At 40.5% G+C, this 22,339-nt stretch overlaps 1 protein-coding gene across 1 annotated transcript; it reads right to left on the reverse strand.

Annotated features, from left to right (window-relative positions):
- Positions 1–20,638: 20,638 nt before the first annotated feature.
- LOC104211555 (uncharacterized) lies at positions 20,639–22,139 on the reverse strand. The gene has a single exon (XM_009760629.2). It carries the CDS (start codon positions 21,999–22,001, stop codon positions 21,030–21,032), a length of 972 nt encoding a protein of 323 aa, XP_009758931.1. The 5' UTR covers positions 22,002–22,139; the 3' UTR covers positions 20,639–21,029.
- Between the last annotated feature and the right edge of the window lie 200 nt (positions 22,140–22,339).

Consider the following 22,339-nt stretch of genomic DNA (forward strand, 5'->3'; position numbering starts at 1 on the left):
GTGAAGAATAACGTGTGTTATCAAAAAACTAGCACTAAAATAATCACTATTATCTTTAGTCCCACGGTGGGTGCCAAACCGTTTACCTCGAAAAATATGAGTAACAATAAATGTGATTTGTGATTTTAAAGATATGTGATTTATTCCAATAGTAGTGAATATACAAGTAATACTAAGCTTAAGTAAGAAGAATTGATGAACCAAACCAGTATTGTTAGAGCAATAGGGGCCTCGAGCTCGGTTATCTCAGGGGTCTCGAGGTGGGCTAAGAGCAATAAAGTGTGAACAATAAAGTAAAGACAATAAAGCTGAAGAACAATTGTTGAGCACAGTAAACGAGAAAAGTAGAGTAGAATGTTCTATTGCAGTGAATAATGTTTTTTTTACAAATAATTGGGGTCCCCTTTATATTGGAGGAGAAAACCCCCAACATAGTACATTCCTAATTGTGGTGAAGAATTATATTGGTACAGGTGTATAACAACCTAGTACGGATCTGTACCATTTCGTACAAATCTTATCCTTTAATTTATGCCCTGATCCACGTGTTCTTGAGAAATTCCCGCTATTTCTTTAGTGTCTTCGAAATTGTACTGCCCTCGATGTAGGTCGCGCCAGGCCTTCGATTTGCTCCCTCGAAGTGTGTGTCCTTCAGCCGGGTCCGACCCCCACTGCGAGTTGCCCAGACTCAAACTCATAGTCCCAATTTAAGACTTCGAAATCGGGCTCCTCGATTATGACCGTATACAGTGCGCATATTAATGAAGGTCTCTGCTCTTTCAAATTCGGGTTCCCAATTGTGGAACTCAATGCATTCAATTCATATCCTTTTCGAGCTTCTATTTGTTCTCAATGATCCTCTTTTGGAGTCGTCCATCTCATTCGGAGCAGGTCTTGCAAATTACATATTATTAACACGCACGATAAACTTATGACAATATCTAGCATAATTTTAAATTTACTGCCATTGTGTTCGACTTAAAAATAGACACTTCTTAGATATCATGGTTAATATATCTGAGACTGAGAACTTAAAACCATTCTACAAGAAAATCATGGTTGTATATATTTAAAATTATTATGCTTACGGAGTGTATTTGACGTAAAATTCTTGCAAAACGAATAGAGTTGACATGCACAAGCAACTACATCACTAATCCGTTCGTAGGTTTGGTCTGGCAAACATACTTTTGTTAACAAGAATAGAAACATTCGAGGCGTGTCCCATAATTAGGGGTGGCAATTTGAGCCCAAACTCATTCAATGTGTCCAATCCGTTTAGAGATTAATGGGTTGGACTATAACCTATTATTTAGTCCATCTTAATCCAACTCATTTTAGTCCAAATACATTTTGGACTGGATTGGATAATGACTCATTTAAGGGGCATTTGCATCTATACCCGTTTTTTGTGTCACGTTTTAACTTGTGCCCGCTTTGCAAAAAAAATGCGAGAATTCCTAAGTGATCGGGCTAAGAATCACTTCAGGGAGAGAGATGCATGCAGGAAGAATGAACCTGAAGAACCTCAACATGTCATTCATATGATAATCAGTGGAGTCGACGTCCCGCAGGGACTTATATTTAAACGTACCAAAGTATCCATCACAAAGGAGAAACGGACTCGGGATTAATGCCCGAGGACACCCTCACATTCAGCGATGAGGACATCGAGGCCTTATCTCAGCCTCACAACGATGCACTGGTAATTTCTATCCTTTTAAATAAAGTTCAAGTTAAACGTGTTCTTGTGGATCCAAGTAATTCAACAAATATAATCAGGTCAAGGGTCGTAGAGCAGCTCGAGCTGCTCGATCAAATCTTACCAACATCTTGAGTCTTGAATGGTTTTAACATGGCAAGTGAAACAACGAATAGAGAAATCATCCTCCCAGTCAACGTGGCCGGAACCATACAAGACACCAAATTTCATGTCATCGAAGGTGATATGAGGTATAATGCTTTGCTTGGAAGGCCGTAGATCCATAGCATGAGGGCAGTGCCATCGACCCTCCATCAGATGATGAAGTTCCCAACAAAGGATAGCGTGAAAACAGTATATGAAGAGCAGTATGTAGCTAATGTGATGTTTGCAGTGCACAACTTGGCACCGGTATTGGCACCATCCACACCGGAAAAGTCAAAGGACGAACATGTGGCCAAATAGCAATCTTAGCTCGTGCCCTCGGTTGATCCCGAGGGACAGGTGTCCGATGAAAAGGTTGCTGAGGATGCATAAGAAGATCTCCTCACCCCCCGAGCCTTCATTTCCCCTGAGGAATCGGACGCGACAAAGTCTACGGTTGAAGAACTCGAGCAGGCCCTATTGATCGAGCATCTTCCGGAATGAAAGGTATACCTGGGGAAGGGGTTAACCCCCGAACTCAGGAAAAAACTCATTCAATTTCTTATCGATAACATTGATTGCTTTGCCTGGTCCCACTTAGATATGACAGGGATCCCACCAGAGATAAATACCCATCGACTAAGTGTCGATCCCAGATTTAAGCCGGTGAAGCAAAAGAGAAGACCTCAGCCAGAGGTAAAGCATACGTTCATCAAAGAAGAGGTATCCAAACTTCTCAAAATAGGATCCACTAGGGAAGTAAAATATCCCGAATGGCTAGCTAACATAGTGGTAGTCCCTAAAAAGAGGAATAAACTTAGAATATGTGTAGACTACAAGGATTTGAACAAAGCATGCCCTAAAGATTCTTTCCAACTACCCCATATCGATCGATTGATCGATGCTACGGCTGGCCACGAGATCCTTACCTTTCTCGATGCCTACTCCAGGTACAATCAGATTCAAATGAACCCAGAGGAACAGGAAAAGACCTCGTTCATCATGAAGTATGGTACATATTGCTATAATATAATGCCATTCGGGCTAAAGAATGTAGGAGCCACGTATCAGCGCCTAGTTAATAAAATGTTCGAACATCAAATAGGCAAATCTATAGAAGTTTGTATTGATGACATGCTAATTAAGTCCCTGTGTGAAGAGGACTATTTAACTCATTTGCAGGTGACGTTCGATATCCTAAGAAAGTACAACATGAAGCTCAACCCTGAGAAATGCGCTTTCGGAATCGGCTCGGGCAAGTTCTTAGACTTCATGGTGTCGAATAGGGGGATAAAGATCAACCCCAATAAAATCAAAGCCATCGAGGAGATCACCGTGGTGAACAATGTAAAAGTCGTACAACGACTGACCGGGAGGATAGCTGCACTAGGCCGATTTATCTCGAGGTCATCAGATCGGAGCCATCATTTCTTTTCCCCACTCAAGAAGAAGAACAACTTCGTATGGGATCTGGAATCCAACAAACCTTGGAAGAATTAAAATGGTATCTCTCCAGCCCACCCCTGCTCCATACTCCAAAGGAGGATGAAACGCTCTACTTATATCTAGTTGTGCCCAATGTGGTGGTAAGTAGCATATTGGTTCGGGAAGAACAAGGTACACAATCTGTCTATTATGTGAGTCGGACCCTAGGAGATGCTGAAACCAGGTACCCCCATTTAGAAAAGTTAGCCCTTACATTAATAAGCACATCTAGAAAATTAAAACCATATTTTCAATGCCATCATATATGTGTACTGACCACGTACCCACTTCGAAATGTATTGCATAAACCCGAATTATCGGGCAGGTTGGTCAAATGGGCCATCAAACTTGGAGGATATGATATCGAATATCAGCCTCAAATGGCTATCAAGTCTCAAATTTTGGCAGACTTCGTGGCCGATATCACGCATGCCCTCATACCCGAAGTAGAAAAGGAACTTTTGTTAAACACGGGTACGTCATTAGGGGTATGGACCCTCTTCACAGACGGTGCCTCGAATGTGAAAGGATCTAGACTTGGCATCATTTTAAAACCACCTACGGGCAGTGTCATTAGGCAATATATCAAAACTTCTAAGTTGACTAATAACGAGGCCGAGTATGAGGACATGATTGCAGGTCTCGAACTAGCCAAGGGCCTTGAAGCAGAGGTCATCGAGGCAAAGTGTGACTCCCTTTTGGTAGTAAATCAAGTAAACGGAAGCTTCGAGGTTCGAGACGATTGAATGCAGAGGTACTTGGAGAAACTTCAAATAACATTGCACCGCTTCAAGGAATGGACACAGGACCATGTACCTCGAGAATAAAATAGCGAGGCCGATGCACTTGAGAACTTGGGGTCATCGATTGAAGAAGATGATATTGTCCTGTGGGCTGTCGTCCAACTATCGAAGTCAGTGGTCGAAGCAGGCCATGCATAGATTAATTCAACAAGTTTAACGTGTGATTAGAGGAACAAGTACATCGACTACTTGAAGTATGGGAAGCTCCCCGTGGACCCAAAAGAGTCGAGAACACTTCGAACCAAAGCAACTCGATTCTCTCTCTCGATGAAAATAGAACGTTGTATAGAAGAACCTTCGATGGACCACTGTCAGTGTGCTTGGGACTTGGGGATACCAATTACGTACTACGAGAAATCCATGAGGGCACCTGTGGGAACCATTCTGGTGCAGACTCTCTGGTTCGTAAGGTGAACAGAGCAGGAGTATTATTGGGACAACATTGAAAATGATACCAAGGAGTTCGTCCGAAAGTGTGATAAATGCCAAAGATTTGCACCGATGATCTATCAACCCAGTGAATAACTCCATTTGGTCCTATCCTCGTGGCCATTCATGAAATGGGGGATGGACATCATCGACCCCCTACCAACGACGCTAGGTAAAGCTAAATTTATTTTGTTTATGATTGACTACTTCTCAAAATGGGTTGAAGCGCAGGCCTTCAAGAAGGTAAGAGAAAAAGAAATCATTGACTTCATATGGGACCACATCATATGTCGGTTCGTGATACCTGTCGAAATAGCATGTGACAATGGGAAACAGTTAATCGGCAACAAAGTAACAAAATTCTTGAGGATCATAAAATCAAAAGGATCCTATCAGCACCTTACCACCCAAATTCAAATGGTCAGGCCGAGTCTACAAACAAAACCATCATTTAAAACTTAAAGAAAAGGTTAGATGATGCAAAGGGGAAATGGAGAGAAGTGTTGCCCGAGGTGCTATGGGCATATCGAACGACGTCGAAATCGAGCACGGGGGATACCCCGTTTTCTTTGGTATATGGGTCCAAAGCTTTGATCCCAGTCGAAGTCGGGGAACCTAGCGCTAGGTTTCAGTATACCACTGAGGACTCAAATCACGAAGCTATGAACACTTCTCTCGAACTGCTCGATGAAAAACATGAGGCCGCATTAATTCGAATGGCCGCACAAAAACAAAGGATCGAAAGGTATTACAACAGAAGGACGAACCTTCGATATTTTAGAGTCGGGGACTTAGTCCTAAGGAAAGTCACTCTCAACACTCGAGATCCAAACGAAGGGAAACTAGGCCCCAATTGGGAAGGACCGTACTGTGTCCTCAGAGTCATAGGGAAAGGATCCTACAAACTTAACACAATGGAAGGCGAGCAGCTACCAAACAATTGGAATGTATCGTTACTCAAGCGATATTACTGCTGAGGTATGACCTTCTCCCCTTTTCCATTTGTATTTAAAACTAACTCCTTGTAGATGTTCGATTAGAGATATCGAGGCACATTTCAGCTCGAAGACCCTAGATTTTAAAGCATGCGTTGCATTCTTTTTCCCTTGGATCGGGTTTTATCCCAAGTGGGTTTTTCTTGCAAGGTTTTTAACGAGGCAACACCTATATGCTACCTAAGGAACATTCGAAGGTATTCAAAGATTCTTTTCAATCAACCTTGAATACTGGGGGACATTACCCTCGAAGGTTATATTTTTTTTAGAAAGATACTTCACGCCTAAGAGGGTCTCGATAGGAGAACTTGTAGTGGGCCAAACGGTCAAATGAACCGTGTCCATATAGGATAGTCGAGCCCCGACGGCAAAAACATTTTGTATTCAAATAAGTTTGCTATCATACGTGCTCTATACTTACAATCATACGGGAAGTGGCTCAAGGGCCAAAGCACCCAAAAATACTCCTGGACTAACACTAACAGTCAATACATTCGAGTCATCAAAAGTTCGGACTCATAAGACCTCAAAGAGGCACCCCCTCGAAACACCCCTCGAAACAAAGGTCAAGGCCTATATACTCGAGGACTAACTTTTCAAACAAGTTCGAAAAGTTATCGGGAAACAAGTCCAAGTGACAAACCCGAAGGCTACAGCCATACTAAAGACTACGGTCACATAAAGGCTACGACCAAAATAATGCGATTCGGAGATGTCCGACTTCCGCTATAAATTAAAGGCCTTCAAACATTGAAAAACAGGTTAAGTCAGGCTACCCCCGGCAAAAGCAAAATATAAAGGGCTTCGATAAATTTGGCCCTAAAAAAATCTAAGGGCTTCTCGATAAATTCAGCCCTCGAATAATCCAAAGGCTTCGATAACACCAGCCTTCGAAAAAACCTCAAGAGGTATTCGATTACGTCTACATAAACGAAATGACTAATAAGGTTTCGATACATTGAGCCTTCAAAAAACTCAACGGGTACAAAAGTACATGCTAAGGCATAACTAAAATTTCACTAAGTCTTTTAGCAAAAATGAGGAAAAAATTATATATCCATTTTAGAGGTCGAACGGCCCAATTTAAAAGAGCCTAAGGGCCAATTTTATAAGAGCCTAAGGGCCGATATACAAGAGCCTAAGGGCTAGCTTAAAAGATATATAGGGCCAAAAGCATATGGGAGTTCGAGATTCCCTTCTCATTCAACTTGGACCCAAATGCCCCATTGTTCCTAGCTCGCATCAAACTGATTTTAAACTTAGCTCGAGGATCATCTAAAACCTCAAAAGGTATGATCTTGAGCAATAAAAACATAAGGGTTTATTACGAGTCTGAACCGATACTCGAGCTAAGTATTTGAATCATTGGAATTTTTCACAAACGGGGACAAAATCAAAGTCAACACAAATCGAGGATAGATGAAAAAGACACTTTATATTCATAAGGGAAAATTGCAAAAAATATTTACAACGCCCACAAGGGGCCCTAGCACAAAAAAGAAAAAAGCCTAATCTATTTTCGGGGTCACACCACTGGGAGTGTCGTCTTCAGAAACTATATCTCCAGCGACTCTATCTTCAGGAGTCTCCTCCCCTTCGGGAACATCTTATTCACCTTCCTCGTCCCCGGATCCACTCATCACATCCTCATCATCAGAGGAGACAAGAAACCTAGCACCGGTTTCTCGCGCCTTCGCTTCGGCTATCTCCTCGGCGAGGTTGAACCCTCGGGCATGGATTTCTTCGAGAGTCTCCCTCCGGGCTTGGCACTTAGCCAATTCATTACTACGTCTTCCCCGGTAGGAGGCCTCCCTCAACTCAGCTTGAATGTCCGTGGCTTCCCTCGAGTATATAGTAATGGATTTATCAGCCGCCTTCGTCTTTTCGGCTTCGGCCTTAGCCTGTGCAGCTTCGGCCCGGGCTTTAGCCAGCTCTGCCTCTAACCCCTCAAATTTCCTGGCCAGAGCCAGACCCTTTGCTTCAATGCCTCAGAGATGAGCTTCAGATGAGGCTAGTTGGGCCGCAATAGTTTCCTTATCGGCAGCAAGTTGATCCATGTTCTTCTTCCACTGATGACAATCAAACCGACCTTGATCTACCTCGTCCCGGAGCTGCCCAATCATATTAACTTTTGTTGCAGCTGAGATATCGAAGTATTAGCCTCCGAAGCAGGGCCGAGAAGGCCGTACTCTGTTAAAATCAAAGTTACCTGCTCATCTATCTCGGACTCGCTTTTTTGAGATTTGGCCAATGCGGTTCGAAGATACTTAAGCTCCTTTTTCCTTTTGGCTGCAAAGGAGCCTTAGGGCCTTCTCTTCACCCGAAACTTTCTTGAGCTCGGACTCACATTGGGACAACTCAGCTCTAAACTTTGCGACGACCTATACATAAAATGGAGACATATTAGTTGAAAGCAAAGAAAGAAAAAATGCAATACTAAAGGTAAGCACTTACCCGTGAAAGGAGATGTTCAGCCTCTTCAAAGATAGTAGACACATCATTTAGGTCATCTGCATCCTCAATCCCAGCGTAGCAACCCTGAAAAATATTGTCCTGGATGACGTTATTCGGATCGGGCATGCACAGAGCATTGGCTTCATCGATTGCCCCCCCCCCCCACACACACACAGAAAAGGTTGACAATGAAATGGAGTGACCTGTTGTCGCGGTCCCGAGCTCTTCACTCGGGGCATTCTCATTACCATTGGGGGCCTCATCATTTACTCCCTCTAGTATAGTTGTTGAAGACGGAGGGACAATCTCAACCTCCGGGGACATAGGGGCTTGCCCATTTCTTCCTTCAGGGCATCCTCACCACGGAATGAGGTTTCCAATTCGAAAGGCTTGGCGGTCTCGACTGGATTCCTGGTCTGAGTCACCAACACCGACTCTCCATCATCATTTTCTTCATCATCCGGGGAATCATGGATCGAATCTGCGCCCGTTTGAGCAAATCTTTTCCGCAGCCTTCGAGCGGGGGTTTTCTTGTCTTGAGGGTCTTCGGGCTTCAAAACCCTTTTCCTTTTGTTGTCCTTCTCGGACTTCAGATTTGAAGGTTTGGTCTTTTCCCCGGTCAGAGCCGGCCTCATTTCGGATGCATCGCCGAGGCCTGCACAGGTAAGCGTGAATAAAATGCTACCAATGTATGAAAAGCATTTGAAACTGTTGAAAGACACTTACTGTGGTTCTTGGCCTCCCACTAGCCCTTCGATAACTCACGCCGCTTGCGCTCATCATAGGAAGAAGTGGCAGCTAACTTTCGGACCCAATCCTCGAGGTCGGGCACCGTTGGGGGCACCCAAGCATTGGCTATCAGAAGAAGGATAACAACGTTATGAAATTGGAAGCGAAATATGAATAGGTACAAGGAATACGAACTTCAGTTACGGTTAAAGTTCCATCTCTCCAGGAACAACATTTTATCCTCGGGAATGACATCCGAAGTTCTTACTCTAACAAACCAGCTCATCCAACCCCAATCTTTGAGTTCGGTACTGGCAAAGAAGGATTTCGTTGTTCGGCGCTACAGCTTAATGAGCCCTCGAAATAATTGGGGACGATACAATCGAACCATGTGGCTGAGGGTGAATTCCAAACCCTTGGCCTTTTCAGAAAAATACTTCAACATGATCACGATACGCCAAAAGGAAGGGTGAATCTGACCAAGGGTGACTTCGTACGTCTTGCAGAAGTCAATCACCACCGGATCGAGGGGACCCAGTGTGAAAGGGTAAGTATAAACACTCAAAAACTCCTCCTTGTGGGTAGTAATGCTTTCATCGGGGCTTAGGATCTGAACCTCAACCTCATCTCCCCAGCGATAGTCCCTCTTTACATCCTTGAAAAGCTTCTTCGTTATTAAGCTAATATATCGAGATGCATGATCGCATCGGCCTAGGACATTGGGAGGATTCTCGATACTGAAGTCTTTCTTAATAATGCAATTACCGGGGGTGATTTCCTCAAGTGTTGCGGCACCACCGGTTTGGCCGGCTGACCGGGAGGTAGAAGAAGACGATACTTTATCTTTTTTGGGGACCGTCTTGGAAGTTTTGGCCATGGTGGTAAGCTAAATAATACGGGTGCACAGGGACATGGTGTTTCTGGCAAGAGCTTGGCGTTTTCCGGCGCTTAAAGAAGTGGAGGAAATGGGTGATTGGTGAAAAAGATGAAGATGGGAAAAGGGTGAAGAAAGAGTAAAGTTCTTTGCTTAGAGGAATCGCCTCATATTTATAAAAGGGCAACGACGGTTCGGCAGCACTAGTGGCCGACCAATGCTGGCATGCATTCAACGTTTTTGGGGAAACGAACCGACGGGATGTTTCAGTCACTTCGAACGCTTGCATCACGGGGATGAAGTCATCACTAAGGACTACGGGAATCCAAATCGTTTTATATCATTTCATTCTAAGAAATGCGGGGACTATCTGTATACGGTCAAAATCGAGGAGCCCGATTTTGAAGTCTTAAATTAGGACTATGAGTTCGAGTCTGGGTGACTCGCAGTGGGGGTCGGACCCGACTGAAGGACACACACTTCGAGAGAGCAAATCAAAGGCCTGTCGCGACCTACATCGAGGGCAGTATAATTTCGAAGACACTCAAGAAAGAGCGAGAATTTCTCAAGAACACGTGGATCATGGCATAAATTAAAGGATAAGATTTGTACGAAATGGTTCAGGTCCGTACTCGATTTTTGTACACCTGTACCAATAGAATTCTTTACCATAATTAGGAATGTACTATGTTGGGATTTCTCCTCCTATATAAAGGGGACCTCAATAATTTGTAAAGAACACATTATTCACTACAATAGAACATTCTACTCTACTTTTCTCGTTTACTGTGCTCAACAATTTTTCTTCAGCTTTATTGTCTTTAATTTATTGTTCATACTTTATTGCTCTTAGCTCACCTCGAGACCCCTGAGATAATCGAGCTCGAGGCCCCTATTGCTCTAACAATACTGGTTTGGTTCATCGATTCTTCTTACTTAAGCTTAGTATTACTTGTATATTCACTAGTATTGGAATAAATCACATATCTTTAAAATCACAAATCACATTTAATTGTTACTCACATTTTCCGAGGTAAACACACACAAAAAAAGAAGCCAAAAGTATGCTTCTAAAACCAGATGAATTTTTTATGTATCTCTCCCCACGCACCAATTTATTATATTTCATTTGAATTTATTATTTCAATTTAATGAGAATTTCCATAACATTTTTTTATAACTATTGCATTGCTTCAAATTTAAATAGGAAAATATCAGCTATGTTCATTTATAAGCAGCTTATTCCAAAAATTGCTCAATTCCTAAAATATTACCACTATTAGCCAATTAGCTATATGTAGCCAAAAAAGTCAATTTTTTTTGAGTGGGTGTTAATAGAATATATTGGGTACATCTTAAGGAGATTGAATCTTAGTTTTGGGATGATTTGGTGGAGTTTTGAGGGGGTTTGAATTAAAAATTCGAAGTAGAAGATGAATATAAAAAATGAATATGTATATCACACAGTGTATCACTTGTGTATCAAACATGTATCACATTTGTATCACATGTATATCCATATATAGCTGCGTGTGAGATACATACGCGATACATTTTTTGATACATGGGTCGCAGAAGATCTTTTGAACTCGGTTTGAACTACAAATTTTGATACTAAATCAGTCCAAATCACCTTCAATCTTCCTCAAAATTTCTATATTGGCTCATCTATATGTTTTCAATGAATTTCAACCATACCCATTGAAAAAAGTCATTTTTTGCTTAGATTTTTGGGATCTTGTATATATATACTTTTGTATTTCATCACCTTATTTGCTACCTCATCTACAAAATTTTTTTTTTTGTCTTGCATCTAATGTTGTTAATCACGTTTAAAAATATGGAAGGAGATCTTTGTGTGTGGTTCTTGGAGAGAAATAACCTTATTTATTTGTGTTTTTTATTTTTATATGTGATTGACTAGTTTTGATAAGTCTATGATTAATGGCTAGAGATTGTAAGTTGGGACTTCTTTTGGGGACGTTTCTGTAAGATTCCCATTTTAAAATGTGCACTTTTATTTAGGAATTTTTACCTCTTATAGCAAAGGTTAACACCTTATTTATTTTAAATAAATACCATTTAAAAAATTATATTTCATATATACCTTTTAATGTTTATAGCAAAATATCTAATTTTGGTTACCTCATAACCCCAAGCCACTAAATACACTATTCAGTTACATTATTTTCTTTCTATCTCTACTTTGATACATGTCATTCTCTTCCCCCATTCCCCGAAAACACGATGCTCAATCTCAAAATTCCTCTCACCCACATAACCTACGTTCTCTCCGATCCCAATTTCTCCAATTCCATCGGAGCACGCATATATGTTACCACGTCAAATGTGTTGACATATGGTTTCGACAATTTGGACAGAGTCCATACAGATTTTCTATGATGCCTTAGAGGTTAGGCAAACATCCGTTCATCCAATCTCCGTCGGAAATTAGGCTGCCAGATTTTCTATGCTGCCGAAAATTAGGCTTTGTTCCCTTCCATCCGATCACAAAGTTTGGTGGATCCTGCTTCTCAAGCCGAGCTCTTGATTTTCTATTACGAATTATCTCTGACTTTCTTCGTTTCTCTATTGGGAATTTTTCTGGGTTGATTGTTGTTTCTGAAGTTGATGTGGGACTGAGGACATTGGGGTCTGAAGAGTCGGGTGTGGGATTATATTTCCATGTATTTTATTGTATTAATTGTCTTTTTTTTTCATTGTATTTCAACGTATCTCGTTGTATTCACTGTCTCGTTGTATTCCATGAATGTATTCATATATTTTTTTAATTAATATAATTTATGTATTCAAATGTATTATAATATTTTTCTGAAGATTGCTATGTTTTTGGGGTATTTTTCGGTTGAGAATTTTTTTTATAACTGGAAATACAAAATTTGTGTGTTATAATTGAGTTTGTTGAGTTATATTAGGAGTCTATTATGTTAATTGATTCACTTTCCATTTAAAAACAGTGCAATCCCCTGTTTCACGCCGTGAATACAGTCGAATACAATAATCTGTCTAGCTGTAATCTCATGTTTCACGCCATGAATATAGTCGAATACACTCGAATACAACACCTGATTAGCTGGACTTCCCTTATTCACGACTATTTTTGCTATTGTATTCATGAATACAATAACTTAAATACATTTTATAATAATAGAAAACGTATCTACAATCCGTAATATAGCAAATGACATCTATAGATAGCTAATTACCCCCTAAAAGATAGTACTTTATGAAAATTTCTCTTTTATTTACTTCCTGTGTTGGACTGGAATAATTTGGACCAGAGTGGGTTGGGCCCTCTTTTACGAAACTCATGCAACTCCTGTGATCTATAAAGATGTATCAAAGTGAAAAAGCTAGCCCATGCTTTTGTAAATTGCTAGTCTCTCTTTCTCTATCTCACAGCTATAGCCTATAGACATTTAGGCAGCTTATAAACTCATGTGAATATTCAGTTAAAAATAACCTCGTGATTTCATGCGAGTCCATATATAAATCTGTCTTTACTTCATACACCGCCCTATTCCTCAAAGTACGACTAGTTAGCTAGGAAGTTCGTTCCCCCTTCCATGCGCAGGAAAAAATTACTCCCATTTGGGTGCTACTTAGCTCGTAAATTGTACCACGTGTTACTAATCATACAATAAATTATACTAGTATTTTTTTAATTATAACTACTAACATCGCTATTTTTCCAGTGTTACGACCTGAAACTCTCACGTGAAGATCCAAAAACTCCTTACGCACAAAGGTTTGGTCCAATCGGTTCACCTTAATTTGTGCCTTATCTGAAACTAACGTAGGAGAAATGACTACCTTATCTTAAGATAAAACATAAATAATGTAGTAGTAAGATCATATATACTTGAGAGAAACTAAGCAGGCGACAGTTTAGGAGGGGAGGGAGGTCAACGCCGCAACATAAATGACCTGTGTCGTCTGTTCTTTTAATTAGCGCTTGAATGCATTTTGTTACTAATTATGCAATGCCGTAACAAAGGCACATGGCATTGAGCAACATACATGCAACACGTGCCCATGAAATGACACTTGCAAAGAATGAGTCACATGCCGCATTTAACAAGGAGCTCACCGCTGTCACGCAGGCATGAGAATAGTACTTTGGCCTATCGGGACATGTCTTAAGAATGACTTCTTGATCATAATAAGTAGTATTTGCCAACTATGTTTCCACAGGAAGTGTGAAAAAGAAAGGAAGTTCCATAGAAGGTCAATTTTTGGGAAACAGTAATGAAGTCTGACTGCTGCTTAATTTTAACTCTCTTAGACGCGTCACGTTATGACTCATGATATGCTCATAAACACCACCTTCTTTCGATTGGAATTTCACACTGTTGATATATAGACATTGTAAGTGTTGCGGAAGCCAAATGTATATAGTGTGAATAAGTCACAACTACTATACCAAAAATTATGACAGCCACCAAATAATAAATAAGACAATAAAACAATAATAAAGGGAACACCAGAATTTACGAGGTTCGGCTAATTTTGCCTACTCCTCGGACACAACCAATATTTTATTTCACTCCAAAAATACAAGTGAAATAATACTAAAGAGAGAAGATACAAATGCCTTAAACAGATGAGAAGGCAAATGAGAGGTGTATTTCAATCCTAAACATTAGGCCTTCTTTTATAGGGGAAAAATCCCCTCCAAACTTAACTCCCAACCAATGTGGGACTTTGGCATTTTGCCAAACTTCAACAAATCTCCACCTTGGCAAAATTCCACATTTTCAATTCTCTCTCAATAACAAATTTTGGTTGTGTCTTCATCTTCAATCTTCAGTGTTCAACAATGTTGATCAAATCCAAACAATGTTGAAACTTGACCGCAGTCACCACCTTTGTCAGCATATCAGCAGGATTCTCTGTAGTATGAATTTTCTTCACCGTGACTCCACCTTCTTCTATGATTTCTCGTACGAAATGATACCGAACATCAATGTGCTTCGTCCTTGCATGATAAACTTGGTTCTTCGCTAATTGAATAGCACTTTGACTATCACAAAAAATTGTGATACCTTTTTGTTCAACACCAAGCTCCTTTAGCAATCCTTGAAGCCAAATTGCCTCTTTCACAGCATCTGTAATAGCCATGTACTCTGCCTCTGTTGTAGACAAAGCAACTGTTGACTGCAAAGTAGACTTCCAACTAACTGGTGCCTTTGCAAAAGTAAACACATAACCAGTAGTTGATCTTCGTTTGTCCATATCACCCGCAAAATCTGAGTCACAATATCCAACTACAGACTGATTGTCTTCCTGCTCAAAAACTAACCCGACATCTACAGTATTATGAATATACCGTAGAATCCACTTCACAGCTTGCCAATGCTCCTTCCCTGGATTGTGCATATATCTGCTAATAACTCCAACAGCTTGTGAAATGTCAGGCCTTGTGCAAACCATTGCATACATCAAGCTACCAACAACATTTGCGTATGGTACCTTTGACATATACTCTCGTTCAGCTTCATCCATTGGCGACATAGTAGTACTTAGCTTAAAATGGGAAGCAAGTGGAGTACTAACTGGCTTAGTCTTGTCATCTATGCCAAAACGTTGAAGTACTCTCTTCAAATATTCCTTTTGAGATAAACAGAGTTTCTTTGAACGTCTATCTCTAATTATCTCCATGCCAAGAATTTTCTTTGCCTCACCCAAATCCTTCATCTCGAACTCCTTCTTCAGTTGAATCTTCAACTTATCAATTTCTTCCAAATTCTTGGAAGCTATCAACATATCATCAACATATAGGAGAAGATATACAAAGGAACCATCTTTAAGCTTGTGCAAATACACACAATGATCGTATTTGCTTCTCTTGTACCCTTGCCGCAACATAAACTCGTCAAATCGCTTGTACCATTGTCTAGAAGATTGTTTCAATCCGTACAACGATTTTTCAAGTTTGCACACCATATTTTCTTTTCCAGCAACTTTGAATCCTTCTGGCTGAGTCATGTAGATTTCCTCCTCCAAGTTTCCATGTAAAAACGCAGTTTTTACATCCATCTGAACTAGTTCCAAATCCAATTGTGCTACCAAAGCCAACATAATTCTAATGGAGGAATGTTTTACAACTGGAGAAAATACTTCATTGTAATCAATTCCCTCCTTTTGAGCATATCCTTTGGCCACCAATCTTGCTTTGTAGCGAACATCTAATTGGTTAGGAAATCCTTCTTTCTTTGCAAATACCCATTTGCACCCAATTGCTTTCTTTCCCTTCGGGAGATTGGCCAATCTCCATGTATGATTCTGATGAAGGGACTGTATTTCATCATTCATGGCAATCCTCCACTTATCTTCTTCTGAACTTTGGACAGCGTCTTTGTAAGTAGTAGGAACATCATCAGCTACAATTGAGGTTGCACAAGCAACCGTCTCTATGAGACGAACAGGTTTCGTTATTGTTCTTTTTGGCCTGCTGGTTGCTATTGATTCAAGTTGTTGTTGAGATTCCTGAGTTGGAATCTCCTCTACTGGCTCTCCTTCCAGAGGGTAATCTTCATTTGTTTCCTCCTCTGCTTCTTGTGTAGGAAAAATAAATTTTCCCTCAAACTCCACCTGCTTAGAAGCACCTTCATTTTGTTTGGTATCTTCTGTTACCTTATTTACCATAGCAAATTCATCAAAGGTAACATCTCTGCTGAACATTACTTTCTTTGTCATAGGACACCATAAGCGATATCCTTTGACTCCAGAAGTAATTCCCATAAAAATAGCCTTCTTTGCCCTTGGATCCAATTTTGACTCCGTCACATGATAATATGCAGTTGAGCCAAACACGTGCAAAGAGTTATAATCTACAGCAGGTTTTCCGTACCATTTTTCAAATGGTGTTTTGCCATCAATAGCAGCAGATGGTAGACGATTAATGAGGTGGCATGCATATGTAATTGCCTCAGCCCAAAATTCTTTGCCCAAGCCAGCATTGGACAACATACACCGTACCTTCTCCAGCAAGGTCCGGTTCATACGTTCTGCCACTCCATTCTGTTGTGGTGTATGTCTAACAGTGAAGTGTCGGATGATGCCATCATTTTCACAGACCTTATTGAAATGATCATTTTTGTATTCACCTCCATTGTCTGTGCGAATACACTTGATTCTCCTGCCTGTCTGATTCTCCACCATCATCTTCCATTTGAGAAAAATTCCCAACACTTCATCTTTGCTCTTCATTGTATACACCCATACTCTTCGGGAAAAATCATCAACAAAGGTTACAAAATAGTGCTTCCCACCCAATGAAGGTGTTTTGGAAGGACCCCAAACATCAGAGTGTACATAATCCAAAATGCCTTTAGTATTATGGATCGCTGTACCAAATTTAACCCTTGTCTGTTTCCCTTTGACACAATGCTCACAAAACTCCAAGTTGCAAGTCTTTACTCCTTTTAACAATCCTTGATCTGATAGAGTTTTCAAGGATTTTCCTCCAGCATGTCCCAAGCGCATGTGCCATAGCTTGGTTGCTTCTGCCTCTTTGTCGTCACTGGATGTTACTGTCGCTGTCCCAATAACTGTACTGCCACGATAGCGGTACATATTATTATTCTTCCGATTAGCCTTCATTACCACTAGTGCACCGGAGCATACTCTCATCACTCCATTTTCTGCAATGATTTTGAACCCTTTTGATTCTAGGGCTCCCACAGAGATGAGATTCTTCTTCAAATCCGGTACATATCGAACATCTATCAATGTTCTGATCATTCCATCATGGTTCCTTAATCGTATTGAACCAATGCCATATGAGGTAAGAGGGCTGTTATCCGCTGTGTGGATGACTCCATATTCTCCTTCTTGAAATTCCACGAACCAGTCCCTGTTGGGACACATATGATAGCTACAAGCCGAGTCCATCAACCATATGTCTGATGATGTTGATGACTCTGTTGTAACTAATGAGAAGTCTGAATCATCACAATCAGCTACATTTGAATCCATAATAGCCTTTCCATTGTTATGTTTGGCCTTATTCTTCAACTTCGGACAGTCTTTCTTCCAGTGCCCTTTTTCTCGACAAAAGGCACATTCATCTTTGCTGGGTCTGGATCTTGACTTGGATCTTCCCTTCTTTGTCCTCGTTTGATTTTGAGGACGACCCCTCACAAACAGTGCTTCTCCTTCTCCGCCCTTCTGTTTTTCTCGCTTTCTTTGTTCATAGCTGTACAAAGCTGAACAAACTTCTCTGAGAGAAATTTCGTCATTTCCATGGAGTAGAGTAGTTTCAAGGTGCTCGTACTCATCAGGAAGTGACGCCAACAACATTAAGGCCAAGTCACCATCATCATAAGTTGTATCCATATTTTGCAAATCTGTGACCAACTTATTGAAACTGGTGATATGTTCATTCATCGTGGTACCAGGAACATAGGTGAAGTGAAACAGTCTCTTCTTCATGTACAATTTATTTTGACTGTTTTTCTTCAAAAATTTATCCTCCAGTGCTTTCCATAATTTACTTGCAGAAGTTTCCTTTGTGTATGGATATTTCTGCTCTCTAGCAAGGTAGGATCGAATGGTACCGCAAGCAACACGGTTGATAATTCTCCAATCTTCTTCTCCAATAACATCTGGTTTCTTTTCTTCAATGGCCAGATCTAACCCTTGTTGAAAAAGGACATCTAGAACCTCGCCTTGCCACATCCCAAAATGTCCGGACCCGTCAAAAATTTCTACCGCAAATTTCGCATTTGACACAATTCTTGTCATAAGCGAAGATGCCAATGATGACGTATTGTTGACACTTGATGTAGATTCTTCTTGTTTATTGTCCCCCATATTTGACACAAATATTATTTAATAGCTGACGACACAAATCAAGATTATTTCCTTTCTGATGTAGAAGATCAGACTAAGCTGCAACTACAGAGCATACTCAGACAGAACCTTGACTCAGTTACCAAGATAAATCTTTTCTGATGTGGAAGATCAGACTATGCTGCAACCACAGAGCATACTTAGACAGTACCTTGGCTCTGATACCAATTGTTGCGGAAGCCAAATGTATATAGTGTGAATAAGTCACAACTACTATACCAAAAATTATGACAGCCACCAAATAATAAATAAGACAATAAAACAATAATAAAGGGAACACCAGAATTTACGAGGTTCGGCTAATTTTGCCTACTCCTCGGACACAACCAATATTTTATTTCACTCCAAAAATACAAGTGAAATAATACTAAAGAGAGAAGATACAAATGCCTTAAACAGATGAGAAGGCAAATGAGAGGTGTATTTCAATCCTAAACATTAGGCCTTCTTTTATAGGGGAAAAATCCCCTCCAAACTTAACTCCCAACCAATGTGGGACTTTGGCATTTTGCCAAACTTCAACAGTAAGATCTTAAAATCTAGTAAGAAATAAGCTACCTAGCGGTCAAACGATGTACAATCCATTGAACATTGAGTAAATTGGGTCACGTCCACTGCTCATGCGTAGTTACTCTCTATAAGTTAGGTGCGAAATAAAAAGAAAAACATGTATTTTGAAATTTAACCAATTACCAAAACTGACGGGCAATGGTGTTCTGTAAGTTCTTATTAGTGACGACTGACGTAAATACGCCCGATGCAACAGAGCGATGCCGTTTAATTCGAACTTCAAAATACACACCATATGAAGCCCGTTTTAAGCAAATAATAGTATATGTTTCGATGATGACAGGATCAGCGCTTAAATGATATATCTAACACAAAATATCGCCAGTTGGGTGTCTTTAACTGCCCAACAGTTTGCCAATTAACGACATTTACGCCTACCCGACTTTTCTTTACCCCCAACCTCTTCAGAATCAAACACGTACGTATTCCACTCACGGAAAAAGAAGAAGAAAAAGAATATATTCCAAAAAATTTCAAATAAACCACGGTCATTCGGGAGAACGAGAACAGCACTAAAACAAACAGCCAATGGGGACACTTTGAAAGGGAAATTATAATAAGCTGAAAATAGTGGCTAAATCAAGGGAATTAAATATATATATATATATATATATATATATTGTCAAAAGAATCTCCCGAAGTATTAAAAAATTTCATCCTTTTTGAAACAAAAGAAATACCTATATATTTACACCGTAATTTTCAAACGAAAATATATTATGCCTATTTTCTTTTTAGTCCGTACAAAAAAGAATAACTCCTTTCCATATTTGAAATGAATTTAACTTTATACAATAATTTATAGCCACACAAATTATATAACATCATAAGTTCAAAAGTTTTTTTCTTAACTAAACTTCAGCCTATCAAATAAGTTCACATAAATTAAAACGGAGGGAGTAATTAACACTCCTTGAACAATAATGACTCCGTCACCTGAGAATAATCGCCATAGCTCCTCTCACAGGAATTTTAATTTTCAAAGAAAAATAGGTGAAAAGATAAAAGTTAGTAAAATACTTTCGCATACGGAAGCTGGGCAGAAAGTGCAACGAAGGTTTTATAGGAAGAACTGGTAAGAATAATTACAAGTAGGAACAGTATTTCATTTCTTTCCTTAACCCATTTCCAACATTGAATGAGTACAACCTAACATTCATCTCCTTCTGCTCTGTATCTTAAAACGACTTACAAGAAAAAAATAATCAAAATTGTACTCCATGCATGTTGATTAGTTTGTTCTTTTTTATCTCGCTGCGGTTGTAGCTTTCTTCTACAAGTGCTTATGCTAATAAACTTAACCGAAGGGCTCGTGTGCACGAATTATTTAGTTAGGTGTAATTAGTTCAAAAGTTCTTATAGAGAGCTCGTGTACACAAATTATTAAACCCAAGAAATATCACCTCAGATTTCACTCTACTTTGGTCAGGAATAGATTTCCATATCACATCAGGATATTTTGTCATACGTTCCCCAACCAGGGACAACCACGTTCAATTTCATCTCTATTGTCCTATCTTCATTGTTGTACTTGTACCAACAGAAAAAGTAATGATAAAGCTGAACGTACAACAAATTAAACATAAAAAGGATCTTATGTTAGAAGAGCAAAACCAACCCAGGTCAGATTAGTTACAATACCATCTCTTGTCATGGTTCCAATTAGTAGTAGTACTAGTATTTTAAACAAATCCCTTTCAAACAGCAGAACTAGATCTGCCACCACCCAAACCCCCTTGAAAAAACAAGATATATAAAAGCGAGAGCGCCCAATTCCCACCACCCCTACTAAAAAAGTTATTAAAAATATTTACAATTTCCTTTTGATAGAGAAGCATGCAGTTCATCCGTGCGTTGCATGCCCTGCTATTTCGTGTACGTACTCAAGCGCAAGTTGGCAACTGTATTGTTGGATGGCGCATAGATTTACTCTTTTACCCTTTAGGTTGAGTTGATATTACTTTTACCTACCGGCCCAAAGAGAGAGCTGCCTTTGTATCCAACCTCCATGCATATCCTCCGCCGTCCATTCTCCACACATCACACGGCAGAATCAGTGAGTTTTTCTCCTTCCCGCTTTTGATAACCCTAACCCGGCACGTGAACGCCGCCGTGTTTTTGTTTTCCGGCAGCCGTAGATCTTCTTTCATCACCAGCCAAACAACAACTTCCCCCTCTGCTACGCCTCCCTCACTTACCATCTCCTTGTACGCCCTATTGGCCCACCTAACTCTGTTTAAACCGTCTGATACAAACCCTGGACAGCTGTCCCGCTCTAGATTCACCAGTTTGTCCTCATCCGTACGTCCTAGCCCATACCCTTCCGCCCACGCGTCAGTCACGCTTTCCACCTTTACCCATGACCCCACTACCCTTACTGGCTGAGGCAACATCACTACTGAACGATCCATACCAACCCCTCCGTAACCCTGCAACAGACTATTATCATTATTATTATTCCCTTGGCTACCAAAGTTTAACCATATCGGAGCATATTTTTCTGGTTTTATCACAAAACCTACTGAATGATCGACAGGAGAACCCTTCCTTTCAGGAGACTCGGATAATAAGGGTAAGGTAACTACCGCTTGGCCCCCAGAAACTGTACCACCAGATACAGTCTTACCGTTGGACTCATTTTCCTCAGGCGAAGGTGCCTTCCTTTTTCGACCAGCAGGACTACGACTTCCACTACTAGACCTCTTGTTAGAGCTACTAGTACTACTTTTATTATCTTTGACGTACCTTCGTTTCCACCGACCCGTACGAACAGGAACCTCAGTCTTTTGTGGCGGAGTAGAAGCACCGGAAACAGACCCACCAGCGGCTGGTTTAGGAGCGATGGGTCTGAATCTGAGCATAATCCGGTCCACTTTTGACATATCGTACGCACCACCCCCTGCGTACCTAGCAATACAACACCCTCCTCTACCATCCATTTCCTTTTTTCCGTTTCACTCTTAAAATTAGTCCAATCTCAAAGGAGAAATATACCAGAGTATATCTCTTGATTTTGGGATTTTGTTAATGTTGAAGAAAAGTAAGGTGAAAATTATGAATGCAGAGAGAAGCTAAAGGGAGAGGTGGTGAATTTATAAGTGGGAAGAGAGAGGAGAGGACGCGTGTGAGGGGGGTGAATAACACGTGGGAGAAGAGAGGTGAAACAGCGCAGAGAGCTGATTGGTTAGAGATAAAACGTGGCGCTAGGTTAAGGTGAGCCCCACGTGACAGAACCTATCGGAAGGAGGGTTTCTCTGGGGCCCATTAATATCCAATA

The sequence above is a fragment of the Nicotiana sylvestris genome, chromosome 3, assembly GCF_000393655.2.
Source record: "Nicotiana sylvestris chromosome 3, ASM39365v2, whole genome shotgun sequence".
Classification (NCBI taxonomy): domain Eukaryota; kingdom Viridiplantae; phylum Streptophyta; class Magnoliopsida; order Solanales; family Solanaceae; genus Nicotiana; species Nicotiana sylvestris.

Excerpts from the sequence above, each read along its gene's own strand:
- LOC104211555 (XM_009760629.2), bottom strand. The coding sequence starts at position 22,001 with ATGGATGGTAGAGGAGGGTGTTGTATTGCTAGGTACGCAGGGGGTGGT.